Here is a 27,092-nt window from a genome sequence, read left to right on the forward strand (position 1 = left end):
GCCCTGTGGTTCCAACGGCGGCGCTGAGCCTCCTGCAGGACCCATGCCCGTCGCCCACCCGCCATCCAGGTGACGCCCTGGGGCTGCCCTGAGCAGCAGCCCGGGCAGCAGGCTGGCCTGGAGTCGGCCGTCACCTGGGACCCGATCGGGATCAGGAATGGGGAGAAATGGCCGCCTGTGTTCCCGGACGGTTGCTTCCTTCTTGCACATCCTATTCTCAGCGCCTGGCGGCCCGAAGCTGCGGCCACAACCGGTGGCCCTCAGGCCCGAGGGCGGAGCACCCGTCGGGGCCAGTCCTCCTTTTGTCAGGAGCACAGCCCGTGGCCCCTCAGGGAAGGCGGTGAGCTCCTGGCTTGAGGAAGCGGAGGAGGAAGCACCAAGGGGGCCACATCAGGAGGAAAGGCCAGAGGAAGAGGAATGCCAGACCATGCACTTGACCTTCTCCCCGGGATGAGCCTGGGCAGCCACGCCAGTGCCACCAGCCTGCCCTGCCGAGAGCGTGTGTGGTTCCCGCGGAGCCAGCAGCCATGCCCGGCTCTGGGAGAAGCCGGGGCCTCAGGAACCAGTGCACACGGCGGGCTTCCCGGAGGAGGCATTCACCGCGAGCCGGCGGAGCGAGGGGCGGGTGGGGGACACGGAGAAGGCTGAGGTCCAAAGTGCCCACACTGTGCCCGGAGGGCCTGGCAGCCACAGTGACAAGAACGCCTGCTTCCTGGGACCACGAGGACGGGTTCAGAGCGGCCCGTTCTGGCCTCCACCACGGAGGCCGGCAGGCTGCTCGGCAGCGGCCCGATGGCTCCGGAGGGACCGTCCCCTAGACGGAGCAGGCGCCACACTGTCACACGGCCCCAGACCCGCCCGGGCACAGCGGCCCCGGGCTCTGGATGCCCGGAGCCTCCCCGCCTCACGCTGCTCGCCCCCCTCAGAGTGGATGTGAGGCAGGTGGGCCCGGCTCACTCAGTCTCCGGTGGTGAGGCCGGCAGTGGTCAGTGTCCACCTGCCACAGCCAGGAAGGCGTCTGGGGTGACGCTGGGTAGGCCTCTGTCCCCTGGACATCTGCAAGCACGGAGCTCCCTGGGGACACGCTGGGGAGGGGCCAGCTGGCCCTGCTGATGTGGGGTGCCGTCACCGTCCGTCCGACTGGCCCCCCTCTCCCAGGCCCGAGCATCGCTCTTCAGGTCCCTGAGATGTGGGACAGTGGGCCCCAGTGCCATCCGCCCAGTTCCCCTCCCAGGGCCTGGCCAGCTCCTGCAGTCCCACAGGCTCTGCCAACGGCCTGGCAGGACCCATCACTCCCTCCTGCCTCGGGCCTTGGCTCCAGCTGCCCCTGGGCCTGGCTGGTTCCTGTACCCAATGTCATCCCAGCCCCTCCCTAAACCTGCCCCCACTCCTTCACCACGAAGGCACCCAGCTGCTAGCCGTGTCACCCTGGCTCGCCTCCCCTGCCCGCCTGGTGCACCCCTGGCTCAGGCTGATCCCAGTATCCCTCAAGCTGGGCCGCATCTGGCCTGCCGCCTGGAGCTTGGCCACCAGAGGGCGCCCGCGCTGATCGCTGGAGCCCAGGTTGTCAGTATTGAAACGCCCGGGCACCTGGGGACGGCCATGCAGCCCCCGGGCACCTGGCGAGGCAGTGAGGACCCTGAGTGGCAAGGAGAGGAGCCTCGGCGACCAGGAGGAGAGCTGAGGGGCACATGCAGGCCTGCAGTCCTCCCCGGGGCAGCGGGGGCAGGAGGCCCCACACACCTGGGCAGTGGGGCTTCAGCTTTACCAACCATATATTTTTTAAAAATATTTTATTGGTTTTTTACAGAGAGGAAGGGAGAGGGAGAGAGAGTGAGAAACATCGATGAGAAACATCAATTAGCTGCCTCCTGCACACCCCCCACTGGGGATGTGCCCGCAACCAAGGTACATGCCCTTGACCGGAACCAAACCTGGGACCCTTCAGTCCACAGGCCGACGCTCTATCCACTGAGCCACACCGGTCTTGGCGCCAACCATATATAATGAGAATAAATAGAGTCCCACGCAGCCAGGTCCATGGGGGGTGCCGCTCCAGCTCCCTCCCGTTCCACAGCGCCGTGGGAACTGAGCCGGGGGTGAGCATGCAGTGCTGCCAGGCCCGTCCTGGTCCTGCTAGGCTTCCCGGTGGTCTGCAGGCCCGGCCGGGGGCACCGCTACCTCCTGGGTCCTGCCAGCCCTGGGGGGGAGGGGGAGGCACGGTTAGCCAGGGGCTCTGCACTCTGCACCCACGGAGGCAGCACCCAGCGGCCAGGCTGCCCAGAGTCCAGAGGCTCCGGAGACAGGAAGGGCTGGAGGAGGCGGGAGGAGCCAGGGACCTCCGCCCTGAGGGCTAGCCTGCCCCGGCCTAGGCGTCCTCTGTCTGCCTGTCTGTCTGAACTCAGCTCCCTTCCCTGGGCTCAACCACAAGTAACTGTGAGGAAGGGCGAGGGGGGCTGGCCCAGGGGAGAAGGGGCAGGGAAAGGAGATTGGCCAGCGAGGCTGCCCCCAGCTTACAGAGGGCGTGGCGGGGAGGAAGGAGGGAAAGGGCATGAGGCCGCTCCACCCACCCCGCAGGCAGCACTTCCCTTCCCACCAGTGTAACCGCCCGGCTCTGCCCCAATGCCCGCGGGGGGGGGGGGGGGGGGCCCAGGGAGCAGCAGCCTTCTCCTCCCACCCCCCTCCACTCACAGCCCCGTCCTCCCCCCAAAGCCCTCACCCGCTCCTCTCCTTCCTCTCGCAGACCGAGTGAAGCTTGTTGATTAGGAAGATTTTGTCTTCCCCCTCCTAGAACACGAAGGCAAGAGAACAGACACGTCCGTCTGTCCAGACCGCCCTGGGGAAGCTCACAGGTGAGCAAAGTGTGGAGAAGGGGAAAGAGGGACCACGACAAGGACAACAGACCCAGAGCCAAACCCAGAGCCGGGCAGTGGGCGTGTTCACAGGCCTGAGCTTCCCAGCGGCCAAGGGGAAAAGGGAAAGGGCCCCAGGCCAGCCTCGGTGACCGTGTCACCGGGGTCAGACTGCCTGTGTCATGGGGCTTATGTTTGCTCCCATCGTTGCTCTAACCCAGTGGCTGGCAAACCTCGAGCCACATGTGGCTCTTTGGCCCCTGAATGTGGCTCTTCCACAAAATACCACGTGCTGGCGCGCATGTACCGTGCGACTGAAACTGTGTGGCCCCTGGGCAGAAGCCGGTTTTCGGCCTGGGCGAGTCTATTTTGAAGAAACGGTTCTAAGGCCCGAGCCGCGCGCAAGGGGCCAAAGGGCCACATGTGGCTTGGGAGCCGCAGTTTGCTGACCACTGCTCTAACCAATCACCACAAACCAGTGGCTTAAACCACACGAAGCATCATTCCTCCGCTCTGGGGAGCAGAAGGCGGGCAGGAGGCCCCAGGGGAGGCCCTGGGCACAGGCTGAGCTCAGACCTGCAGCCCCCAGCCGGGGAGGGGGGAGGGGGCGAGGGGCTCAGCCCCGGCAGGCAGCCAGCAGCAGGGCCTGGCCTGGCCCAGGGTCGCAGCCCCCAGGGAAGTGGGGCGGAGCTGGGCTGCTTCGTGGCTGCTCTGCACCCCCACCCTCAGCTCGCCCACCTGGCCCAGGCCCAGAAGCACCCACCACCAGGGGGCCAGGCGGGCACTCACGTTGCTGATCTGCTCCTTAAGGAGGCTGATGACCTCCCGCTGGCCCTTCACCACCTGGATGTTGAGGTAGATGATGGCCCTGGGGGCGGGGCGGGGGCGCCAGGCATCAGGCCGGCCCCCAGGAGCCCGGAGAGGTGGAAGGAGGGCGGGGCCGGTATGAGGGGCGGGGCCGTGAGGAGGGCGGGGCGGGAGGGACCGTGAGGAGGGCTGGGGCTGGGAGGGGCGGGGCCAGGGGAAGCGTGGGCGTGGTCGGCGGAGGGGCGGGGCCTGAGGGCGGGGCCGGCACTCACAGCAGCAGCGCTGACAGCAGGTAGACGGGGAAGGTGTTCTCCACCAGGTAGCGGTGCACCCAGGGCAGCCAGGAGACCCGGGGCCCGGCCCGCTCCAGGCGGCGCACCCACACCTTGCCCGCCTCGTACATGCTGTCCAGGCCCCGGAAGGGCCCGCACAGGCTGGAGGGCTTCACCCTGCGGGAGATGGGAGGGAGAGGGAGAAATGGAGAGAGGGAAGGGGCAGTGAGAGGGAGAAAGGGGGGGGAGAGGGCAGGGAGAGGGAGGAATGGAGAGAGGGAAGGGGCAGTGAGAGGGAGAAAGGGGGAGGGAGAGGGGAGGGAGAGGGAGGAATGGAGAGAGGGAGGAATGGAGAGAGGGAGAAAGGGGGAGGGACAGGGAGGGAAATGCAGACGGGGGAGAGGAAGAAAGGGGCAGGGGAGGGAAGAGAGGAGGGGAGGGGGCGGGAGAGCCAGGACACCGGCTTCGTTAGAGGAGACCCTGCCGGGCCGCCTTCCACAGGGGGAAGGAGCCTGGCCGGGCCGGGCTGCCTCCCGCGGCCCCAGCCGGGCCCCCAGCAGCACCTCCCGAACCCGGTGGCCCCCATGGCCGTGCCCACTCACTGCCAGACGGCGTAGCAGAGGAAGATGGCCGCACCCAGGAAGGAGGGGAAGCAGAGCAGCGAGATGAAGACGGTGCTCATGTGCGAGGCCAGCCAGGGCCTGCGGGGCGCCTGGCAGTTGGCCAGCAGGCTGGTCTGGGAACAAAGGCTGTGCTTGGCCACTGCCCCCTCAGGCCTCCACTGCCCCCTCAGGCCTCCACTGCCCCCCCAGGCCTCCACTGCCCCCCCAGGCCTCCACTGCCCCCTCAGGCCTCCCCTGCCCCCTCAGGCTTCACGGGGGGGGGGGGCGGGGGGGGCCTGAGCGAGGCCCCCGGACAGGACGGTGGGCAGGCGAGAGGCAGACACTCAGGGCCTGAGCCCAGGGGAGGCCGCGATGGCGGGGGCCCTGGTGCAGAGGGGCCCCGGGGAGGGGGGGCTGAGGTCACTCGCTGCACAAGGGCTGCTGCTGCCAGCACCTCCGCGGGCTCAGTCCCGCTGTCCCCGGGCACGGCCCGTGGCGGCCAGGGCTGGTCCTCACACCCACCGAGCAGCCCTCCGGCTTCCCACGGCCGCGGCCCCTCCTGGCGCCCTGCCCTGAGCCATGGACTGCGGGTGCTCGCAGCCTGCGGAGGCGGCCGTGCCGGAGGGGGCGAGGCACAGGCACAGGGCGGCCCTGCGCGGCCACCCTACCAGCTGAGCGGCCCCGCTGGCCCCGCTGGCCCCGCTGGCCCCGCCCCCGCCCCGCCCCACGCCCGCCCCGCCCCCACGCCCGCCCCGCCCCGCCCCCACGCCCGCCCCGCCCCGCCCCGCCCCGCCCCCACGCCCGCCCCGCCCCCGCCCCGCCCCCACGCCCGCCCCGCCCCGCCCCACGCCCCGCCCCGCCCCGCCCCCCGCCCCGCCCCGCCCGCCCCACGCCCGCCCCGCCCCCCACCCCCGCCCCGCCCCGCCACCGCCCCGCCCGCCCCCACCCCCGCCCCGCCACCGCCCCCGCCCCCGCCCCCCACCCCGCCCCGCCCCCGCCCCGCCCCCGCCACCGCCCCGCCCCGCCCCGCCCCGCCACCGCCCCGCCCCGCCCCCACGCCCGCCACCGCCCCGCCCCGCCCCCACCCCGCCCCGCCCCCGCCCCCGCCCCGCCCCGCCCCGCCCCGCCACCGCCCCGCCCCGCCCCCACGCCCGCCACCGCCCCGCCCCGCCCCGCCCCGCCCCGCCCCCGCCCCCACGCCCGCCCACCGCCCCGCCCGCCCCCACCCCGCCCCGCCCCCGCCCCCGCCCCCGCCCCCGCCTCTACCTTCTTCACGTAGAAGAGCAGCAGCAGCTTGACCATCTGCACGGCGGGCAGCAGGGGCGAGAAGAGGACGCCCAGCCTGGGGGGTGCAGACCGGAGGCTGGGTCCCGGCCCCGTGCTGCCCCGGCCTGGCCGGACGGGAGCCCCTGCCCGCCCCGCCCCCGGCCCGCGGCGCGCGCTCACCAGGCCAGGGTCTGCCCGTGGATGAGCTCCAGCACGTTGCGGGCGATGTCGAACTCGGGCTTGCCCCGCCCCAGCCGCTCCGAGATGAGCCTGCAGAGCAGCCGGCTCAGCGGGCCCCGGACACCGCCCCGAGGGCCCCACACCCGGCTCCGTCCCTGCCGCCCACCTCGGGCTCCCCGGGTGCGAGGGGGAGGCACCTGGGAGCCTGCCTGCGCGGCTCCGCCTCAGTCCTTCCTGCCCGCACGCCCGGTGCGGCCCCGCCTCTGCCCCTTTGCGCCCGGAGCCCACGGCCTGGACGGGCACAGGCGGGGAGAGCGCCCCCCCGGCCCTCCCCTCCCTCTGCGCTGCCCTGCGACAGGCCGTCCAGATGGTCCAGATCGGGGCGAACCCCTCTCCTTTCCACCCGCTCGGGCTCCCCACGTCCGGCTCTTACAGGAGCGGCTGTGGGCGGGGACGGGGCCCCGGGGGCGGCGGCCTGAGAGCCTGCGGCCGCAGGGAAGGACGCTCAGCCTTCCGGTCACCGGCCTCACCTCCAGCCCAGCTCCCCGCACAGCGTGTCCAGCAGCGCGAAGAGGAAGTCCAGCACCGTGAGGCGGTACAGCTCCTGGCCCACAAAGTCCTCCCAGCACTGCGGGAGGGCGGGGTCAGCCTGGCCGCCCAGGCCCCCACCCCCACCCACCCACCCCCAACCCAGCCGCCCGCCCTCCCAGGCCCCCCTCACCCAGCCGCCTGGCCTCCCGGCCCGCCCAGGCCCTCCGCCCGTCACCCACACCCCCCTCACCCAGCCGCCCGCCCAGGCCCCCCACCCTCACCCACCCCCCCACCCAGCCGCCCACCCCGCAGACCGGCCCGCACCTGGCCCTGCAGCGTGGCCACCCTGCGGCCCAGCCAGTGGTAGCACAGGATCCCCAGGGTGACCATCTTGAGGATGAGGTTCCTGCGGAGGGAGGGTGCAGAGGCTGAGGGGGCGCCTGGGGTAGAGGCCGCCCCGGGGCCCGCCAGGCCGGCCGCCTACCTGCAGACGGCCACGTACACCTCCAGCACCGGAGAGTCGTGCCGCTCCAGGGCGGCCAGGCCGCGGAACAGGTAGGGCGCCCCCAGGTTGAGGAGGCAGACCACCAGGGGCAGGGCCAGCAGCGCGGCCTCCCGGTCCGCACGCACCGGGCTCTGCGGGGAGGGGCGGTGGTCACCCGGTGCCCCGGCCACTGGGCGGCAGGTCCACCGCGGGCCTGGGGGCTGGGGTTCTCAGCAGGAGAGGAGGAGCTGGCCGGGAGCACCGCCCCAGGTACGCCCCCCCAGGCCTCAGTTCAAACCCCACAGGAGGAGACCAGGAGAGAAAAGGGAGAGTGGGGGGGTGGGGGGGGGCCAGGCTGAGGGAGGGGCTCCGGGAGGGCTCCGGGCTCCGGCCCAGGTGCAGAGGGCGGGCCAGGCTGACTCCGGGCGGGCAGGTGCGGTCAGCGGGACCCTTCCCCGCGCGGGGATGTCTGGCCCTGAGGCCGCCCCAGCCCCTCACCTCGATCAGGTGCTCCGAGAAGGTGTAGACGGCCACGGTGCAGCCCAGCGTGATGCCCAGACACAGCAGCCACACGAGCGCCAGCAGGGCTGCCCGGCGCAGCCGCCCGCACAGGCTCTGGCGGCCACCCTGCAGCTGCCACTCGGCCAGCAGCTCCTGCGGGCAGCGGGCCTCAGTCCCCACAGCCTCCCGGCCGCGCACCCGGGGCGCGGGGCACCGGGCACCGGCAGACACCGGGCCCGAGCGGACCGAGGGCGCCACCCCCAATGCCGCCGCCTGTGCCCCCAGCTCCGGCCCGTCTCCCTGCAGGCAGCACAGCACGTGGGCCCAAGGCTGCGCGTGTCAGCCTGCTGCCACCCAGGCTCCCCAACCTCTCCCACCCTCCTGAGCGGTCCTGCGGGTGGGTGGGGCCCCCAGGGAGCTCCCGAGGGCAGCGAAGCCCCACCCTGCAGCACAAACCCCGGAAGGCGGAGGGGTCTCCGTGAGGCCCAGCCCAGCTGCCCTCGCCCTCTGGCCGGGGACAGGGCTGAGCCCCGTGGCCGGGGAGACAGCCTCCCACCCTGGGCGGCTGGGCGAGCGGGCACCTCCCAGCAGGAGCCGCTGGGCCGGGACCAGAGGGATACGGACAGGAGAGGCCCCGGAGCCAGCCTAGCCCGCGCCCTCTGCAGCCGGCCCTGGCCCTGCGGGGGGGGGGGGGGGGGGCGCGGGGGGCGCGGGGGGGGACACAGGGAGGCCGCACAGGACCCATCAGAGCCCCAGACACACCCGCGGCGAGCGGAGTCTGCTGTTGGCATGGCTCCCCCAGGGCGCTAACAGACGGGCTGCCCCAGGGGGACGCGGACAGGAGACTGGACCGGGGGGCTGCTGACCACTCTCGGCCCTGGGGGGCACTGAGGACCCCCCCATCCAGGTCTAGGAGAGCTGAGTGGCTGGGGTTGCAGGGACTCAGGTGGGGTGGCCCCAGGGGGGGGAGAGGGATGGACACGCACCTTCAGCTGGGTCCGGATGTTGTCATGCTGGAGGCGGGAGGCCCATTTCTGAGTCACCTTGTGGTCCCAGGAGCAGAAAACGGTGATGGCGTGGGCCCCCAAGGTGCTGCCCACCCGGTAGCTCTCCCCGAAAGAGTGGGACATGCTGTGAGGACGGGGGGTGGGGGGGAGGGAGAGAAGGGGAGGGTGAGGGGAGAAGAGGAGGCCCGAAGGCAGCAGGACCTGGCGCCTGGTGTGGGCCTGTGGCCACTCCGGGCCAGCCCTGTGCAAGCACAGAGCCCACCAGGGCCTCCTGGCTGGAAGGGTCAGACAGGGCCGGCCGCTCGGCTGGGACAGGGCTGGAGCAGGTCAGCTCACCTCCGGGCCTTTGCACTGACTCTCCCAAAACCGAACTCCTTCCCTGAACCTGCCTCTGAGGCCGGGGCCCCTCCCCTGGAAGCCAGCCTGACCCCTCCCCAGTGCTCCATGAGTCCTGGGCACACACCCCTCCCCTGGTCTGTCTCCTCCCCTGACAGCAAGCGCCTCGCTTACCTTCCTGCCCCAAGCACAGTGAGTGTTTCTGGGAGGGAGGGACGGGTGGGTGGTGGGTGGGTAGAGGGATGGATGAATGGGTGGGTATAAGGGGGGCTGGGGGGATGGGTAGAAGGATGGAAGAGTGGAAGGATGGATGATGGATGGATGAATGGAAATATGGATGGATGGGTGGATGGATGATGGATGGATGGGTAGATGGGTGGATGGGTGGGTGGGTGGGTGGATAGATGGAGGATGGATGGATGGATGAATGGCTGGGTGGGTGGATGGATAGACGAATGGGTGGATGAATGGGTGGGTATATGGGTGGCTGGACGGATCAGTGGTGCCGGAGGCCATTACCTGTAGACCAGGGTGAGGCAGGTGATGAAGAAGGCGGTGCCTGTGGTGAAGAGGTAGGCCAGGGGCATGTTGTAGGGCAGGCTGGCTGCCTCGGGGGCGCACTGGCCACCATCCGGCGGGCCGGCGCACGGCTGGTTCAGGGTGCCATTGCTGTAGTGGCCGTAGTACATGACAGTGTCCGTGAAGCAGCCCTGGGAGGAGGCCAGGCCGGGTCAGGGACTCCCCTCCCCAGGCCAGACCTCCCTCGGCCTCGGGGACAGAGGGGGCGCAGGACGCTCGGAGGTGGACAACAGGCCTCGGCCGTCCCCGGCCCCACAGGCATCAGGACAGGAGAGCTGCCTAGGCCCCCTGGAGGCACAGCGGGGGGGTCTCCCCAGGGGAGACCAGGGGGTGCCCACGGCCCCATGCCCCTAGCCCTCACCCCTCCGGTGAGGAGCTCCAGGCCGGTGAAGGCAGGGCGCGGGCCCCGGGGCGCGGGCGGGAAGGCGGTCTGCACGCCCACCAGGAAGGCCAGCAGGGGGAGCAGCAGCAGCACGTTGAAGGCCAGCAGGGTCTTGAGGAACAGGAAGTAGGACAGCACGCTGGAGCCGAACTGGCCGCCGATGCGCTTCAGGGCATAGTGCCAGGGCGCCAGCGCCTGCAGCCCCGCCAGCAGCGCCAGCCCCAGGTCGTGCAGGGCCTGCGGGGACAGCACCGGGGTCCTGAGGCGGGTCCGGGCCCAGCTGCCCCCGCCCCAGGGCCCGGCGGAGGCCTACCAGCGCGCAGGCGTAGCGGAGGCGGCTGCAGCAGGCCAGGGGCCCGGGGCGGCCGCGGCTCCTCCTTGGGGCCCGCGTCTCCTCTCTGCGGCAGAGGCGGGGCGTCAGGGCCGGCCCAGGGGCCCCACGCCCCCCGGACGCCCTGGGCCCAGGCGGGCACTGACCGCAGGCAGCGCTTCTCGGCCAGGCTGAGGGGCATCCCCCGGAGCATGTGGCCCCGCTGGGCCAGCGGCAGGCCCTGCAGCTCCTTCACCAGCAGCACCCGCTTTTCTGCAGGAAAGAGCCGGCGCCCGTGGGTGCCCAGCACCCCTCCCGCCCGCCGCTGTGGCCTTGCCCCTGGACAGGCCGGCCTGCTGCCCACCCCAGGCCCCTGCCCCCCGACCCAGGCCTGGATGGTCTCTGTCTCGGCCATGTCCCCCACACACACCCTGAGCCCCCCCTAAGTTCCCCGCCTCCTCCCAGTGCCCGGCTCCTGGACCCCCTCTCCTCCCGGCCCCCACCACCTCGGCCAGGTCCCCAGTGGCCTGGGCCCCCGCCGGCCGGCCACTCACCCTCCTCGGCGAGGGCCGTGGCGTCCAGCTCCAGGTCGTACAGGCGGAGGCTGGGCCGGGCCGAGCGCCCCAGGCCCCGGAGCGCCGGCCGGCTGTCCCGGCGCCGTAGCCGCACCGTGCGGTTGTAGAACTGCGAGATGATGGCGCCGCGGCTGCGGCCTGCGGGCACCGGGCATCAGGGCGTCAGCGGCCGGCGGCCTCCCTGCCCGCCCGCCCGGGCCGCCCGCCCCGCCCTCGCTGCCCGGTTCCCAGGCGCCTATTTTTATCCCGGTGACGCCGGGGGCTGCCGGCCGGCCGGGCTCGGGGCAGCGGGCAGGAGGGGGAGGGGGGCTCCGTGGACACAGGTGCCCTGACAGCCACCGGCCAGGGGCTGCCGGCCGGCGGGCGCAGGCAGAGTGGTGGCCGCTCACCGATGGTGCGGCTGGGCATGCTGGCCAGGATGCGGAGCGTGGCCGGGCTGTGGGCGGCGGGCTCGGGCGCCTGCAGGGCCTGGTGGTGGCTGGCTGTGGGGCAGAGAGCCGCGTCCAGAGCTCGGCCACCTCCCACCAACCCCAGCCCCCGGCCTCCAGGCCCGGCCGGGCCGGCTCACCCGCGGCGCCCGCGGCTCCGGGCCCCGGCGCCCGGGGCGGCAGCTCCAGCCGGTCCTCCCCGGGCCCCCGGCTCTGCTCCTGGATGAGCTGGTGGAAGGAGAAGTGCAGCTCGCTCTCCTCGCTCTCCTCGCAGGGGCTGGGCTCCCGGCTGCTGGGGAGGGGAGGGGAGGGGAGGGGGGAGACAGGAGGGAGGGGTGGCTGAGCAGGTCTCCCTGGGCGGCCCCTCCAGCCCATAGCCCAAAGCACTTACCCCTGGTCCTCGGGGGCCTGGGGGACATGGAGGACGAAGGCCATGCCTGCCGCCCACGCCTGCCCGGCTCAGCCTCCGGAGTTGCTCAGAGCCGCCTGCTGCCCATCTGCTGGGGAGGGAGCGGGTCCCACACGGCCCTCCAGGCCTGGCCCCCCGCCAGCCGGCCGCCCCCCGGCGACTGTGGGAGGCACCCCCGCCCGGCCCCGGCCACCGCCAAGCACGTGGTCAGGTGAGAGGCCCCAAACAAGCCCAGAGTGGACGGAGGGACCCCTCCGGGGCCGGTGAAGGAGGGAGGAGGGTGGGAAGGGAGGTGCCGTGGGCGCGGACCTCGCTGGGGTGAGAAGTTCAGGCAGCTCTGAGGCCTTCGCTGTGCCCGCCCGTAACCCGGCTGCTTCCTGTCACAGGAAACCCTCCCTCCCCGCCCGCCTCAGCCCCACACCACCCCGCCTCAGCCCTCAGCCCGGGCAAAACAGCCTGAGCCACCTCCTCCCCACCCACCCAGCCAGCAGCCCCCACACACACAGCGGGCACCCCCCACCCCTGCAGGGCTGCAGGCACAGCTCAGGAGGCGCAGGCCTCCGGGCAGCAGGCGGGGGAGGGCCGGGCGGTGGACAGGCTGTCTTTGTCCAGCCGCCGGGCGGAGGGCTCCGCTGACGAACCAGGAGGCCTTGTCGGGCCCTGTTCCTGTGGGCGGGGGGCGGGCACAGCGCTCCGCAGCTGCCTCCGCAGGGTCTGCCCGCCTCGTCCCCCTGTCCCCGCCCCCAGCCCTCCCCCGGAGCACTGCCTGGGACGGGGCGGGTGCCCAGGCAGAGCAGGTCCTGCGGGCACTGTGCCCACACAGGGTCCTCACTCCGGGTGCCAGGCACCCACACAGTCCCGGCCCCTCCCCACCTCAGCCTGGAAAGGGGTGGAGGGCACAGACGGCGGGTCACCCTGTCCTTCAGCCAGACCCTCCCAGCCCAGCTCCGCTGGGCCTCCCCACCCCCCTCCCCACAGGACAGCGCGGGCGTGGGGGGAGCAGGGGGGGAGGTGGAGAAGCTACTTCCCCGGGGGATGGGGCTCACCGGGCCCCTGGGCACTGCCCGGGACTGACTGGCTGGCACCCCACTTCAGGCCGGGCAGGTCCGGGGAGTTTCCGGGTGCACCATTCCTGAGCCCTGAGCCAGGCAGGGAGCGGCGGGGTGGGGCCCGTCAGGCAGCGAGTCCACGGAGGGCAGCCCATACCTGACGCCGATGCCCAGGACCAGCCGCAGCCGGGCCTCTGCCCAAGGGACCCGCCTCCCGCCCCGCCCATCTCACCCTCCGGGGCTGCGGTCCGGCCCCCACCCCTCCCACGTCAAACCCGGGACATGGGAGAGGGAACTCGGCCCCGCACCCAGGGGCCCAGAGGCTGGCGGGGCGGCGCCCAGCCACCAGGAACGGGGCCTAGGGCTGGGGGAGGCCACCACCCCCAACCCCCAACCTGGGCTCTTACCTGGAGGCGGCTGGAGGCACCGAACCGGAAAGCCGCTGGGCACCGAGGGCGGGGCTCGGTCAGGGGGCGGAGGGGCCGGGCGGCCGGGCGGCCGGGCCAGAGGCCACAGCTGCTCTGCCCACGTGGAGGCAGGCCCCTGGCTACGGCCGGGCCGGGCCTGGGGCGCACCCACCCCACCGTCCGCTCCTCTCCGCCCGGCTCGGCCCCCTCGCCCTCCCTGAGGGCTGGGCCGGGGAAGGCAGTGTCCACACCGAACCCCACCTCTGGCTCACGTCCGCGTTCTGTGGGACGCGAGGTACGTTTGGGGACGATAAGGGCCCGCCGGCCGGCAGGCTGCTTATCAGAACGAACAACAGGGGCCCTGGAGCCGCACCCCGGGCCTCAGAACGAACAACAGGACCGGGAGCCGCACCCGGCCAGGCCTTGCCACACCGGGTTGGGCAAGTCCTTCCTTTAACTCAGGCCCCGGGGACCGTTAGCTCCCTCTGGGCGTGGCCCCGGGGATCGGCCAGACCAGACAGCAGAGGCGCTTCCTGTTGCTGCCGGGGAGGGGGCCGTCCCCGTGGCTTCCGGCTCCTCCGCAGGAGCCAGGCCCGGCACAGGCCGCCCAGTTCGCAGATGAGAAAACTGAGGCAGAGGGGCTCAGCGGCCCCCGGGTGTCGCCCCCCAGGCCGGGGTCCTGCCCGCCGGGGGCGCTGCCCAGCAGCCTGGCCTTAGGCCGCCCGGCAGGAGGCCAGAGGAGGGGTGAGCGGGGTCTGGGGGGCGGGGGGGGGGCGTTAGGTCCGAGAACTCTGAGGGCGGCGGGAGGAAGGGAGCCGAGGAGGACACGGGGCGCCCCCCGGAGGGAGGGACAGGTGGACAAGGCCAGGCCCGGAGAGGAAGCACGAGTGCAGCTCGCTGGGGGGCGGGGGCTGTCACACAGCCGTCAGCGGGGCCTCAGGCGGCGGGCTAGGCGGGATCTAGGCGCCGGGCAGCCCAGCGTGGAGCCCCGTCGCTCCTCCCACTGCTCCCCACCCCTGCGGGCCGAGCCCCTGCCTTCTGGGACCTGCAGGACCTCACCTAGAAGGCCGCCGCCTCCGGGGAGCCCTCCTGGGCTGGGCCCAGTGGGACCCCTGCCCGTCTGTCCGCACGCTCCCTGCTCCCCGTCCCACCGGGACGGACACGGCCGGAGGCAGGAGAGCCACAGGGGAGGGAGGGGGGCAGGGAGGGGCAGGACCCCAGGCCTGGGGTCCCAGGAGAGAGACGGCCGGTGACTCTCACCCCTTCCGGGGGCGGCACGGACGGGGTCCCCCCAGCGCAGCCACCAGGTGGAGTTAACACGCCGCCCCAAGTCACCCTCCCGCCCTCCGAGGGCCGCTGGGCCCCGCCACCCCCACCCACTCCTCACCACCACCCTCACCGCAGGGGCCAGGCTCCGCTCCCCCGCCAGAGGGAGCAGGCCGAGGCCGGGGCCGGGGGAGCGGGCTGGGGCCGGGGGAGCGGGCTGGGGGAGAGGCCGGGGCCGGGGGAGCGGGCTGGGGGAGAGGCCGGGGCCGGGGGAGCGGGCTGGGGGAGAGGCCGGGGCCGGGGGAGCGGGCTGGGGGAGAGGCCGGGGCCGGGGGAGCGGGCTGGGGCCGGGGCCGGGGGAGCGGGCTGGGGGAGAGGCTGGGGCCGGGGGAGCGGGCTGGGGGAGAGGCCGGGGCCGGGGGAGCGGGCTGGGGAGAGGCTGGGGCCGGGGGAGCGGGCTGGGGGAGAGGCCGGGGCCGGGGGAGCGGGCTGGGGGAGAGGCCGGGGCCGGGGGAGCGGGCTGGGGGAGAGGCCGGGGCCGGGGGAGCGGGCTGGGGCCGGGGCCGGGGGAGCGGGCTGGGGGAGAGGCTGGGGCCGGGGGAGCGGGCTGGGGCCGGGGCCGGGGCCGGGGAAGCGGGCTGGGGGAGAGGCTGGGGCCGGGGGAGCGGGCTGGGGCCGGGGCCGGGGCCGGGGGAGCGGGCTGGGGGAGAGGCTGGGCTGGGGGAGCGGGCTGGGGGAGCAGGCCGAGGCCGGGGCCGGGGCCGGGGCCGGGGGAGCGGGCTGGGGGCTGGGGCCGGGGGAGCGGGCCGGGGGAGCGGGCCGGGCAGGGGGAGCGGGCCGGGGCAGGGGGAGCGGGCCGGGGGAGCGGGCTGGGGCCGGGGGAGCGGGCCGGGGCCGGGGGAGCGGGCCGGGGCCGGGGGAGCGGGCCGGGGCCGGGGGAGCGGGCCGGGGCCGGGGAGCGGGCTGGGGCCGGGGGAGCGGGCTGGGGCCGGGGGAGCGGGCTGGGGGAGAGGCTGGGGCTGGGGGAGCGGGCTGGGGCCGGGGCCGGGGCTGGGGCAGAGGCTGGGGGAGAGGCCGGGGCCGGGGGAGCGGGCTCTGACCTGTCTCTCGCCCTGGGGGCCGGGAAGGCGCAGCCGGGGGAGTGGGCCCGGGTTGGGGGGCTGCGGGCACCGCGGGGGAGGGGAGCGCCCCCGGCCGCAGGAAGCCGCCCGCCCGGGGGAGCAGAGGAAACGGAGGTAGGGCGGGCGGGGGGACAGAGGGGAGCCGGGAGCGGGGTTCCTGTCATGTGACCGCCCTCTGCGGGCCGCGGTCCCGCGGGGGAGAGGGTCCGGGTCCGGGCCCAGGTGTGCGGGGAGGGGAGTGCGGGGGGGGGGGGGCTGAGGGCTAAGGCCCGGGGCTGCTGGGCGGGGGTCCGAGTCGGGGCCACTGCGCCGGCCTGGCAGGCCCCTCTGCCCCATGGGGCACCCACCGATGGCCGGTAGCTGCGCCTCCTCCTTGGGGGCGGGTCCCCGTTTGCTTGGAGGGGGTCTGGGGACCGGCCGGCTCCCGGGGGAGTCAGCTGTGGAGGCTGGGGGCCGGGATGGGGGCCGGGGGCCGGGGGCCGGGATGGGGGCCGGGGGCCGGGATGGGGGCCAGGGGCCGGGATGGGGGCCGGGGGCCGGGGGCCGGGATGGGGCTGAGATGGGGGCGGGGGGAGGTGTGGGGGGGTGGGCCTGGCCCACCCGGCTTCGGGTCCTGGCCGCCTTCGGACCGGGCTCTCCCGTGGGGTCGGCCGTTGGGACGGGGACGGGGAGGGGGGACCGGGTGCTCCCCAGCACGTCCTGCCTTCCTCCCACAGACGGCGAGATGCAGCGGATGGGGTCCGTGCAGCGGGAGCCGGAGCCGGGGGCGGAGGAGCTGTGGGAGCCGGAGGTGGAGCGGCTGTGCTCCTCCTGGGCACCCCTGCGCTCACTGCCCTACGCCATGGCGGACCGGCGCTTCCTCCGGTGGGTGCCCGGGTGCACAGCCCGGGGGGTGCCCGGGGGTGCGGGGTCAGGGAGGGCACAGCCCGGGGGGTGCCCGGGGGTGCGGGGTCAGGGAGGGCACAGCCCGGGGGGTGCCCGGGGGTGCGGGGTCAGGGAGGGCACAGCCCGGGGGTGCCCGGGGGTGCGGGGTCAGGGAGGGCACAGCCCGGGGGTGCCCGGGGGTGCGGGGTCAGGGAGGGCACAGCCCGGGGGTGCCCGGGGGTGCGGGGTCAGGGAGGGCACAGCCTGGTGGGTGCCCGGGGGTGCGGGTCAGGCACAGCCCGGGGGGTGCCCGGGGGTGCGGGGTCAGGGAGGGCACAGCCCGGGGGGTGCCCGGGGGTGCGGGGTCAGGGAGGGCACAGCCCGGGGGTGCCCGGGGGTGCGGGGTCAGGGAGGGCACAGCCTGGTGGGTGCCCGGGGGTGCGGGTCAGGCACAGCCCGGGGGGTGCCCGGGGGTGCGGGGTCAGGGAGGGCACAGCCCGGGGGGTGCCCGGGGGTGCGGGGTCAGGAAGGGCACAGCCCGGGGGGTGCCCGGGGGTGCGGGGCAGGCACAGCCCGGGGGTGCCCGGGGGTGCGGGGTCAGGGAGGGCACAGCCTGGGGGGTGCCCGGGGGTGCGGGGTCAGGGAGGGCACAGCCCGGGGGGTGCCCGGGGGTGCGGGGTCAGGGAGGGCACAGCCCGGGGGGTGCCCGGGGGGTGCGGGGTCAGGGAGGGCACAGCCTGGGGGTGCCCGGGTGCCCGGGGTGCGGGGCAGGCACAGCCCAGGCTGAGGTGGGGTGGAGGGTGGGGTGGGAGTCGCCTGGTTCTGCCCCCGGGTGGCACGGTGGACTGAGGGTGCCCCGTCACCCCCATCCAGGCAGCTGTGGGAGCCCGAGGGGGCCGAGGCCTCCTGCTGGCAGCGGTGGCGGCGGCGGTGGGCGGCCGCGGGGCGGCGCCTGCAGGGGGCAGCGCGGAGGCTGGCCCAGGGCTTCGGGCTCTGGGAGGGGGCGCTCTACGAGATCGGGGGTGAGAGCCCCCCCCCCGCCTCCCCGCCTGGAGTCTGTGTCCACTGCTCCCCTCGGCCCCCTCCAGCCAGCCCGCCGTCCTCACCCCTCCTCACCCCCCTCGCCCCCCTCGCCCCCCTCGCCCCCCTCAACCCCCCCTCACCCCCCTCACCCCCCTCACCCCCCCTCACCCCCCTCACCCCCCCTCACCCCCCCTCACCCCCCTCACCCCCTCACCCCCCCTTCACCCCCCCTCCCCCTCCTCACCCTCCTCACCCCCCTCACCCTCCTCACCCTCCTCACCCTCCTCACCATCCTCACCCTCCTCACCCTCCTCACCCTCCTCACCCCCCTCACCCCCTCACCCCCCTCACCCCCTCACCCCCCTCACCCCCCTCACCCCCCTCACCCCCCTCACCCCCCCTCACCCCCCCCACCCCCCTCACCCCCTCCACCATCCTCACCCCCCTCACCCCCCCTCACCCCCCTCACCCTCCTCACCCTCCTCACCCTCTTCACCCCCCTCACCCTCCTCACCTCCTCACCCTCCTCACCCCCCTCACCCTCCTCACCCCCCTCACCCTCCTCACCCCCCCCACCCCCCTCCCCCCCCTCACCCTCCTCACCCCTCCTGAGTTGGGGCCCAACCCTGGTGGGCGGCAGCACCCCCTGGTGGACATCAGAGGGACTGCCGGTTGCAGGGCGCTGGGCCCCGCTGAGCCTGGCTCAGTGCCCCTGCCCGCCCGCTGCCCTCCCAGGCCTGTTTGGCACCGGGATCCAGTCCTACTTCACCTTCCTCCGCTTCCTGCTGATGCTCAACCTGCTGACCGTGCTTCTGACCGCCGGCTTCGTGCTGCTGCCCCTGGTCTGGCTCCGCCCGCCGGGCCCAGGCCCCGTCCTCAACCTCAGTGAGTGCCGGGCGCACCCTGGGGCCTGCACCCCGGGAACAGCACCCCGGGGCCCGCACCCCGGGGGCCAGGCACTGGGCTGGTCCCGGTCTCGGAGTGTTGGGACAGCCCCACCCTCGGGGTCTCTGGGGGTCCCTCTCCCTGGGTCCACAAGGACTCTTCCTGACCGGCCTGTTGCACAGCAAGGGCCCCCCCATCCCCGGGGGCTGAGGCCAGGAGTGGGCGGGGCACACCCTCCCTTACGCCTTGGGGACCCCTTGCTGTTGGCCCTCTCCCTCCTCAGCAGCCCTCCAGTGCCCTGGTGGCCCCCAGCCCCCGCCCGCCGCTCCCAATTTCCACTCCCGACTCTGGAATGTGCTCACGGGCAGGGTGAGTGCTCCGTCCTGCGACCGCTCTGGTGGAGTGGACCCCTGAGTGACCCTCTCTCCAGCACCTGTGGCTTTTCCTTGTTTGTTCATTTGCTCGTTGGTTTCAGAGAGGAAGGCAGAGGGAGAGAGAAACGTCAATGATGAGAATCACCGGTCGGCTGCCTCCTGCACGCCCCACCCTGGGGATCGAGCCCGCAACCCGGGCCTGTGCCCTGACCGGGAACTGACCGTGACCTCCTGGTTCCCAGGCGGAGGCTCAGCCGCTGAGCCACGCTGGCTGTGCGGCATTTTGGCTCTCGGGGGGATGGCCTTCCGTAGACAGACTGGCCAGGCCAGGGGTGGGGTCAGAGAGAGCTGAGGCCGCCGGGCACCAGCCAGGCCGGGAAGAGTGCCCACAGCGCTGGGCCCAGCTGCATGGAGTGGGAGGGACACGCGGGCAGGCTTCTGAGATGAGCACCCCCGGCCCTCGTCCCCAGAGCCACACGGCCTTTCTCTGCCTCAGCGCCGAGCGGCCTCGGAGCCTCAGGAGGGAGCGTGTCCGTCCCCACCGCCCTGCCCCCGCCCCCCAGGCCCCTCCCTGACGGGGTTACTGTGAGTCAGCGAGCACTCAGCTCCCAGCCACAGGGACTGATGCTCATGGTCCTCCCCACGGTCCTCCCCATGTCCCAGGCCTTCAGCAACACCTACCTCTTCTACGGCGCCTACCGGGCGGAGCCGGAGGGCAGCTCCGCCTACAGCATCCGCCTGGCCTACCTGCTGAGCCCGCTGGCCTGCCTGCTGCTCTGCTTCTGCGGGACCCTGCGGCGGTGAGCGGCCTGCTCGCACCCTACAGACAGGCTGGTCCCCGCCCCCGCCCCGGGCACAGCCCCCCCACCCCCCGCCCTGGGCACAGCCCCCCCAACCCCCTGCCCTGGGCACAGCCCCCCGCCCCGGGCACAGCCCCCCCCACCCCGGGCACAGCCCCCCACCCCCCCGCCCCGGGCACAGCCCCCCAACCCCCTGCCCCAGGCACAGGCCCCCCCCTGCCCTGGGCACAGCCCCCCCCACCCCCTGCCCTGGGCACAGCCCCCCGCCCCGGGCACAGCCCCCCCCACCCCGGGCACAGCCCCCCCACCCCCCCGCCCTGGGCACAGCCCCCCCCCCCCCCCGCCCTGGGCACAGCCCCCCCAACCCCCTGCCCCGGGCACAGGCCCCCCCCTGCCCTGGGCACAGCCCCCCCCACCCCCTGCCCCGGGCACAGCCCCCCCCACCCCGGGCACAGCCCCCCCACCCCCCCGCCCTGGGCACAGCCCCCCCAACCCCCTGCCCCGGGCACAGGCCCCCCCCCCTGCCCTGGGCACAGCCCCCCACCCCCAGCCCTGGGCACGGCCCACCCCCGCCCTGGGCACAGCCCCCCCCAACCCCCTGCCCTGGGCACAGCCCCCCCGCCCTGGGCACAGGCCCGCCCACCGCCCTGAGCACAGCCCCCCCCACCCTGGGCACAGCCCCCCACCCCCTGCCCTGGGCACAGCCCCCCCCCGCTCTGGGCACAGCCCCCCCCTGCCCTGGGCACAGGCCCCCCCGCCCTGGGCACAGCCCCCCCCGCCCTGGGCACAGGCCCCCCCCGCCCTGGGCACAGCCCCCCCGCCCTGGGCACAGGCCCGCCCAAGCTGGCAGCAGGGTCCTGGCTCTCGCCCAGTAAGGCGCATAGGTGCTTCCTGGGGACAATCTCCGGTCCGGCTGCAGCCCTCAGGGCCCCGGGCCACTGCCTCTGGGCCCCCTCCCCCACCCAGACCAGAGCTGGGCCCAGGCTGGCAGGCGGAGGCGCCCTCCCACAGGCCTGCTCCTGCCCTGCAGGATGGTGAGGGAGCTGCCCCAGAAGCTGTTCCTGGGCCAGGAGTACCGGGCGCCGCTCAGCACCAAGGTCTTCTCCTCCTGGGACTTCTGCATCCGGGGCCTGGAGGCGGCCACCATCAAGCAGCATGAGATCAGCAACGAGCTCAAGGTGCGTGTGTGTGTGTGTGTGTGTGTGTTTGGGGGCATGTGTGTGGGGCATGTGTGTGTGTGAGCATGTTGGGGGCATGTGTGTTGGGGCATGTGTGCATGCACGTGTGAACATGTGTGTGTGTAAGAGAGAGAGAGGGCATGTGATATGTATACGAGTGCATGTATGTGTGTCGAGTATGTGCATGCGTACACATGTGTTGCACCAGGTGGCAGAGGCTGGGCGGGTGTAGGTGTGCGAGCTCACCTGCTCGCCTGCAGTGCAGGAGGGAGGTAAAAGCAGCTGCCACTCCTGGGCCTGCCCTGCCCCAGGGTCACCCCAGGCCTGCCGAGACCCTGGCGCCACCCGCCTCTGCTTCGCCCGCGCAGGTGGAGCTGGAGGAGGGCCATCGCTTCCAGCTGGCGCAGCAGCGGACGCGGGCCCAGCGCGCCTGCCACCTGCTCTCCCACCTGCGGGTCAACGTGCTCTTCGGGCTGCTGGTGGTCGGAGCCATCAGCGCCATCTTCTGGGCCACCAAGTACTCGCAGGACAACAAGGAGGTGCGGGGCGCTGGCCAGGCTGGGAGGTGGCACAGGAGGAAGCTGAGGCTCAGGGTGGTTAAAGCAGTGTGCCCAGTCAGGGCCCATCAGCCTGGCTCTCCCTGTGGGCAGGCCTCGCCCGGGCCTTCCAGACGCGGGGCCTGCCTGCCCCAGAGTTACCCTGCAGGGGAGTCGGGGAGGGGAGCTACCGCACCCAGCCCATGGCACCCCTCCGTTTCCCCGCAGGAGACCCTGTTTGTGCTGCTCCAGTACCTGCCCCCCGGGGTCATCGCCCTGGTCAACTTCCTGGGCCCCCTGCTGTTCGTGTTCCTGGTGCAGCTGGAGAGCTACCCGCCCAACACCGAGGTCAACCTCATCCTCCTCTGGTGAGCGCCGCCCTGGTGCCAGGCGGGACCCGGGGCAGGCGGGGCGCTGAGGCCCGGGAGCAGCTGCCCCACCTGGTGGTCTCCTGGCACCAGGGCCCCAAGCAGGGCAGGCAGAAAGGTGCTTTCAGAACACGCCGTGCCCGGGAGCCTGCTGGGACGTCCCCTCTGCCCAGAGCCGGACAGCGGGCTGGGCCAGGCACCAGCCACGCCGAGGGCTCCGCGGCCGGTGAGCCAGCGGGAGCTGGGAATGAACCAGCGTCACACACGTAGGGAAACCAGGAACATGGGGCGCACACAGTTCTGGGGCGCCCGGGGGCCTACAAACCTTCCCTCGGCAACCCCCACGTGACCTGTGAAGCCAGAGCCTCCTCATCCATCCCCTTTGGACGAGGAGGACACGCGATTCACAGGGAACAAGCGCGCTGGCCAAGGGCAAGCTCGCCATAGCACACACGTGTGTGGACACCGCAGGCAGTGAGGGGGCGGGTGTTAGCGGGCCGAGGGACGTCTCCCCTGCCATCAATAAGGATGGAAAGGCCCATCTGGGCAGTGCGTCTCCCAGCCGGGTGTCGGGGAAGGACAGCCGGGCCGTGCAGTGTTTCCCAAACTGATGGACAAACAGAACCCTTCTCCTGTGAACCATCCGGAGGCCAGCGTGCCGGGGAACACACTTTGGGGACCGTGGCCGCGGCCCGGGCGGGTGGGAAGGAGGCTGGGCTCGGAGGGTAGCAGCCACACCCACACCGGGCCCCGGCCTGCCCGCCCGCCCGCAGGTGCGTGGTGCTGAAGCTGGCCAGCCTGGGCATGTTCTCCTTCTCGCTGGGCCAGACCGTGCTGTGCCTCGGCCGCAACAGGACCAGCTGTGAGTCCCACGGCTACAACGCCTGTGACTACCAGGTGGCTGTCCCTGTGGGCATTCCCACCTCTGACCTCCCGCCCCTCTGACCTCCTGGCTCCTCCAGGTCTCCCCTTTGCCAGAGGCAGGGGGTAGAGCTCCCGTACCTGGGCCCACCTCCAGGGGGTGCTGTTTGCACCGCACGGCACAGTGCAGGGTGGCAGCCCGGGGGTCGGGTTTGCCTGCGTGCCTTACCCTGGGGGCGGGGCTCTGCCAGCAGTCCCTCCAGCCTCCGGGCAAGGCTCCCGTCCACAGGGTGCCCCCAGGTGGGTGGGTGAGTGGGGGCTGCCCCGGGGGGTGACCAGAACCCCTCTGCCCAGTGTTGGGAGAACTCGGTGGGCGAGGAGCTGTACAAGCTGAGCACCTTCAACTTCCTGCTCACCGTGGCCTTCGCCTTCCTGGTCACCCTACCCAGGCGGTGAGCCGAGTGCGGACCCCATCCGGGGAGGGACCGGGCGTGTCTGGGGTGGCCCTTGGCTGCAGCCGGGAGGGCAGTTCTGCGTGTGTGTGTGTGTGTGTGTGTGTCCCCGTGGCTGCAGTTCTGCGTGTGTGTCCGTTGGCGGCGGTTCTGCGTGTGTGTCCGTTGGCGGCGGTTCTGCGTGTGTGTCCCCGTGGCTGCAGTTCTGCGTGTGTGTCCGTTGGCGGCGGTTCTGCGTGTGTGTCCGTTGGCGGCGGTTCTGCGTGTGTGTCCGTGTGGCCGTGTGGCCGTGTGGGACGGTCTGGGGCCGCCCGCTCCGGTGGTGAGCGGCCCCGGTGCCCAGGGTGCTGGCGGAGCGGCTCCGGGGCCGGTTCTGGGCCTGGCTGGGCCGGGAGCAGTTCCTGGTGCCCACGAACGTGCTGGACGTGGTGGCGGGGCAGACGGTCGTCTGGATGGGCCTCTTCTACTGCCCGCTGCTGCCCCTGCTGCACAGCGTCTTCCTGGCGCTCACCTTCCACATCAAGAAGGTGCGCCTCGGGGCGGGCGGGGGACGGGGAGCCCGGCGGCACCCTGGGGGCTCCCCCTGCCTCTGCTCCCCCGTCCCGCCCGCTCCCTGACGCCCCCGGGTGCTTGCCCCCAGTACACGCTCCTGAGGAACTGCAAGGCGTCCCTGCGGAGGTTCCGAGCCTCCAGCTCCACCTTCTTCTTCCAGCTGGTGCTGGTGCTGGGCCTGCTGCTGGCCGCCCTGCCGCTGGCCTACGTGGTCAGCAGGTGCGGGCCGAGGGCGGAGGCGGGTGGGCGAAGGCCGAGGGGCGGGGGGAGGCGGGGGGGGAGGGGAGGCTGGGGGTGGGGGGAGGCGGGGGGGAGGGGAGGCTGGGGGCGGGGGGAGGCTGAGGGGTGGGGGAGGCTGGGGCGAGGGGAGGCTGGGGGCGGGGGGAGGCTGAGGGGTGGGGGAGGCTGGGGGGAGGGGAGGCTGGGGCGAGGGGAGGCTGGGGGTGGGGGGAGGCTGAGGGGTGGGGGAGGCTGGGGGGAGGGGAGGCTGGGGGGGAGGGAGGCTGGGGGTGGGGGGAGGCTGAGGGTTGGGGGAGGCTGGGGGGAAGGGGAGGCTTGGGGAGGGGAGAGGCTGAGGGGGGAGGGGAGGCTGGGGGTGAGGGGAGGGCTGGGGGGAGGGGCAGGGGGGGGGGGAGGCTGGGGGCAGGGGGAGGCAGGGGGGACGGAGGGGGGCTGGGGGCGGGGAGGGGGGGGGGGGGGGGGGGGGGGGGGGACAGGGGGGAGGGGAGGCTGGGGGGAAGGGAGGCTGGGGGCGGGGGGAGGCTGAGGGGTGCGGGAGGCTGGGGGAGGGGAGCGGGGGGAGGGGGGGAGGGGGGCGGGGGGACGCTGGGGGGCAGGGGAGGAGTCAGGGGGGAGGGGGGGAGGGGAAGGCTGGGGGCAGGAGGAGGAGGCAGAGGGGGAAGGGAGGCTTGGGGGGAAGGGAGGTGGGGCGGGGGGAGGCTGAGGGGCGGGGGGAGGGCTGATGGGCGGGGGGAGGCTGGGGGGAGGGGAGGCTGGGGGCAGGGGGAGGCAGGGGGGAGGGGAGGCTGGGGCAAGGGGAGGCTGGGGGTAGGGGAGGCTGGGGGCGGGCGGAGGTTGCGGGGTGGACGGCAGCTCGGGGTGGGGGCGGCCCTGACGCTGGTCTCTCCGCAGCATCCACTCCTCCCGGGGCTGCGGCCTCTTCGCCAACTACTCGGCGCCCTGGCAGGTGGTGCTGGAGCTGGCGGCGCTCCGGCTGCCGCCCCCCGGACAGCAGGCCCTCGGCTACCTGGGCTCCCAGGCGTTCAGCTTCCCCCTCCTCATCCTGCTCAGGTACCCTGGGGAGCGGGGTCCGAGCGAGGCCCGGGAGGGGGTCCTTCCATGGCACCCAGCCAGCCCCGCGGGAGCCGGACACGGGGTGCCCGGGAGGCAGGGCCCGGGGTCCTCCTGTGCCGAGGTCAGCCTGGCAGCCCTGGGGCTCACCTGCACCAGCCCCTCCCTGGCCGGGCGGCCAGTGCCGGACGCAGGTGCTGGACACTGGCGAGGCTATGGCCGTTGTCCCGGCCGAGGCCTGAGGGCCGGTGGGAGGAGGGGAAGCCGGGTCTGCAGACCCGGGAGGGGAGGAGGAGGTATGGGGTGACTGACCTGGACCCCTCCATCCAAAGCCTCGTCCTGACCGTGTGCGTCTCCCAGTCCCAGGCCAACGCCAGGGCCATCCAGGGGCTGCGGAAGCAGCTGGTGTGGGTGAGTGAGAGCGGGGACCCAGGGGAGGAGTGCGGTCCGGGCTGGGAGTGGGACCGTGGAGGCGGGGAACGTGGCCCCGGCCTTGGAGACCGGGTCTGACAGGAGGGCGGCCGAGGGCGGGGCCGGGGGCTACTGGGGGCGTGGTCTAGGACCGGAACCGGGCGATAGGGGCGTGGCCTCGCTCGGGGAGGCGGGGCTGGGGACGTGGCTTGTGCTGGGGGCGGGACCTCCGGCGGGCCGTGCCGCGGGGAGGCTGGCTGGCGGCTTCCGGCCTGGATGCTGGGGGGGGCTCGGGGGGGCGGGGGCGGGGGCGGCTCCGGGGTGCGGGGTCGGGGGGGGCGGCGCCGGGGGGCCGGGGGGGGCGGGGGGGCGGGGCCTGGGGGGCCGGGGAGCGGGGGGCGGGGCCGGGGGCGGGGGCGGGGCGGGGGGGCGGGCTACCGGGGGACGGGAGGGGCGGCGCCGGGGGGCGGGGGGAGCGGCGCCGGGGGGCGGGGCAGGGGGCGGGGGGCGGCTCGGGGGGGCTGCGGGCCGGGGCGCTGGGGGGGAGGGGGTGCGCCTTTGTAACCGGCCGGCGCTCCGCAGCAGGTGCAGGAGAAGTGGCACCTGGTGGAGGACTTGTCCCGGCTGCTGCCAGAGCCGGGCCTCGCTGACTCCCCGGGGCCCACATCCCCTCGCTCTCCGTCTTCGCGCCCGCAGTCCTTGTGCCCCGGATTCCCCTGCCCGGGCTCCCCGGGGCCCAGGTCCCCCCAGGCCCTCAGGCCCCCCAGGCCCGCCCCCTCCCCCGCGGATCCCGCCTGTAGGTTCCGCTTCCCCAGCAGCTCGGAGCTGTACGGCCCAGCCCCCCCCCCCCCCCCCGCCCCACCCCCCCCCCCCGCCCCATCCCCACCCCCCCCCCCCAACCCCCTCTGTCTGGAGCCTCCCCGCCGCCCCAGAGTCCCCACCGCCCCCCAGAGTCCCTCGGACCCCACGCCCTGCTCCCCGGTGACGCCCCAAAGCAGGTTCACACACACCCCAGGGGGCAGGAAGAAAAATGGAAGCTTGTGTTTATGGTCTGTTTTTTTAATTTCTTTGTATAGCTTGTGTTTTTCTTATTTCTTTAAGTTTTGTATTTCGTTGGCTGTTTTGTGATTAAAACATAATATGTTGGTATAATAACCATGAATACAGTCATAAATACCCACGGGGAGGGCTCGGGAGCTGTCTGCCTCGGGAAGCAGCGTGGTAAAATGTGAGGCCCCCCCGCCCATGGGGAATCAGGCTGGCAGCCAGAGCACCCCGCAGGGCACACAGCCCCGAACCCTGAGCCAGACCCCCCAGCGAGCGACCCAGCCGTCATTTCCCCCCTCCCCCCTCCCCAAGGCTCCCAGGGCGGCCTCTCCCTCGCCGTCCCCACCGTCTGCCTTCTCTGTGGGCGACCCCTCAGTGACGGGATCCTCAGGACCCTGCCTGTCCTGGGCGCACCTGCTCCCCCCTGCGCCCCGTAGAGCTGACCTACGGAAATGGCGGGTGAAGAGGGCCCTCCAGGGCCCGCCCGGCATTGGGATGCGGGTTTGTGACTCCTGAGTCTCTGGAAGCTTCTTTTTCAAAGCCGGAGGCTGCAACAGCTCTAAGTCCACGACTCAGCTGCCAGAACGCTCGAGATGCCAGCCTGTGCGGTGACCTGCGGGCCCAGGCGCAGCCAGCAGCCCGGTGACCTCCCCAGCCAGGGCACTTCCCCCAGGGGGACACCACTGGCCCCGGACCCCCAGGAGGGGAGGTCCGGAGAGACCCAGGGGCCCGCCGGCCGGGTTCCAGGCCTGGGTGCCTCAGGCGCAGGCTTCCCGCACGCATTAAGGCGCTGGCTCTGCCTCTGGCCTCCACCCCCCCTCACCCAGCCTCACGGGACCGTGGCTGTGGGCAGGTGCCGGGCAGAGAGCGTGCCAGGGAACAATGCGGCTCAGTCTGCGAGGCCCGGCCTGGCCCATGTGACTGTGACACAAGCTCCTGAGCATCTGGGGGCCCAGCTGTGGCTCCCAGCCGCAGCCTCAGCATCGCTGGGGACTGGCTAGAAATGCGAATTCTCAGGCTCTGCGCTGGAGCGTTGACCTGTGGCCAGGAAGTCATGGTTGGATCCCAGTCAGGGCACAGGCCCGGG

The 27,092-nt window shown here is 73.6% G+C and overlaps 2 protein-coding genes across 8 annotated transcripts; one reads left to right on the plus strand and one right to left on the minus strand.

Moving 5' to 3' along the window:
- Window positions 1-1,891: 1,891 nt before the first annotated feature.
- Window positions 1,892-12,767, minus strand: TMC6 (transmembrane channel like 6). 7 transcript variants are annotated; one of them, XM_036412209.2, is made up of 21 exons: window positions 12,569-12,767; window positions 11,504-11,612; window positions 11,253-11,404; window positions 11,074-11,166; window positions 10,664-10,822; window positions 10,277-10,382; window positions 10,113-10,197; window positions 9,779-9,910; window positions 9,358-9,548; window positions 8,482-8,626; window positions 7,494-7,648; window positions 6,995-7,150; window positions 6,835-6,916; window positions 6,510-6,607; window positions 5,980-6,069; window positions 5,800-5,875; window positions 4,534-4,667; window positions 3,932-4,108; window positions 3,642-3,720; window positions 2,720-2,787; window positions 1,892-2,200 (listed from the first exon to the last, which is right to left on the minus strand). In XM_036412209.2, the coding sequence occupies exons 2-21, from the start codon at window positions 11,545-11,547 to the stop codon at window positions 2,137-2,139; spliced, it is 2,286 nt and encodes a 761-aa protein (XP_036268102.1). In that variant the 5' UTR covers window positions 11,548-11,612; window positions 12,569-12,767; the 3' UTR covers window positions 1,892-2,136. The 7 variants fall into 7 exon arrangements, with proteins under 7 accessions (XP_036268102.1, XP_045428086.1, XP_036268098.1 ...); XM_045572130.1 differs by having other exon boundaries at window positions 9,779-10,036; window positions 12,575-12,766; XM_036412205.2 differs by having other exon boundaries at window positions 9,779-10,036; window positions 12,569-12,766.
- A 389-nt stretch (window positions 12,768-13,156) lies between these two features.
- Window positions 13,157-26,135, plus strand: TMC8 (transmembrane channel like 8). Its single transcript, XM_036412215.2, has 17 exons — window positions 13,157-13,721; window positions 16,081-16,228; window positions 17,102-17,250; window positions 17,987-18,136; window positions 18,420-18,505; window positions 19,174-19,310; window positions 20,341-20,488; window positions 20,857-21,027; window positions 21,253-21,392; window positions 22,166-22,289; window positions 22,608-22,705; window positions 23,049-23,232; window positions 23,346-23,476; window positions 24,389-24,547; window positions 24,880-24,958; window positions 25,541-25,788; window positions 25,851-26,135. The coding sequence occupies exons 2-17, from the start codon at window positions 16,089-16,091 to the stop codon at window positions 26,032-26,034; spliced, it is 2,328 nt and encodes a 775-aa protein (XP_036268108.2). The 5' UTR covers window positions 13,157-13,721; window positions 16,081-16,088; the 3' UTR covers window positions 26,035-26,135.
- The last annotated feature ends 957 nt before the right edge of the window (window positions 26,136-27,092 follow it).

The sequence above is a fragment of the Pipistrellus kuhlii genome, unplaced genomic scaffold, assembly GCF_014108245.1.
Source record: "Pipistrellus kuhlii isolate mPipKuh1 unplaced genomic scaffold, mPipKuh1.p scaffold_m20_p_44, whole genome shotgun sequence".
Classification (NCBI taxonomy): Eukaryota; Metazoa; Chordata; class Mammalia; order Chiroptera; family Vespertilionidae; genus Pipistrellus; species Pipistrellus kuhlii.

Bases quoted from the DNA above. Each gene is read 5' to 3' on its own strand.
- TMC6 (XM_045572130.1), bottom strand. From the start codon at position 11,547: ATGGCCTTCGTCCTCCATGTCCCCCAGGCCCCCGAGGACCAGGG. The intron at 9,549-9,778 runs GTGAGGGCTAGG...GCCTCCTCCCAG, and splicing joins TGGAGCTCCTCACCGGAGGG to GGCTGCTTCACGGACACTGT. The intron at 2,788-3,641 runs GTGAGTGCCCGC...TTCGTGTTCTAG, and splicing joins TTAAGGAGCAGATCAGCAAC to GAGGGGGAAGACAAAATCTT.
- TMC8 (XM_036412215.2), top strand. From the start codon at position 16,089: ATGCAGCGGATGGGGTCCGTGCAGCGGGAGCCGGAGCCGGGGGCGGAG. The intron at 21,393-22,165 runs GTGAGCGCCGCC...GCCCGCCCGCAG, and splicing joins GTCAACCTCATCCTCCTCTG to GTGCGTGGTGCTGAAGCTGG. The intron at 23,233-23,345 runs GTGCGCCTCGGG...GCTTGCCCCCAG, and splicing joins TCACCTTCCACATCAAGAAG to TACACGCTCCTGAGGAACTG.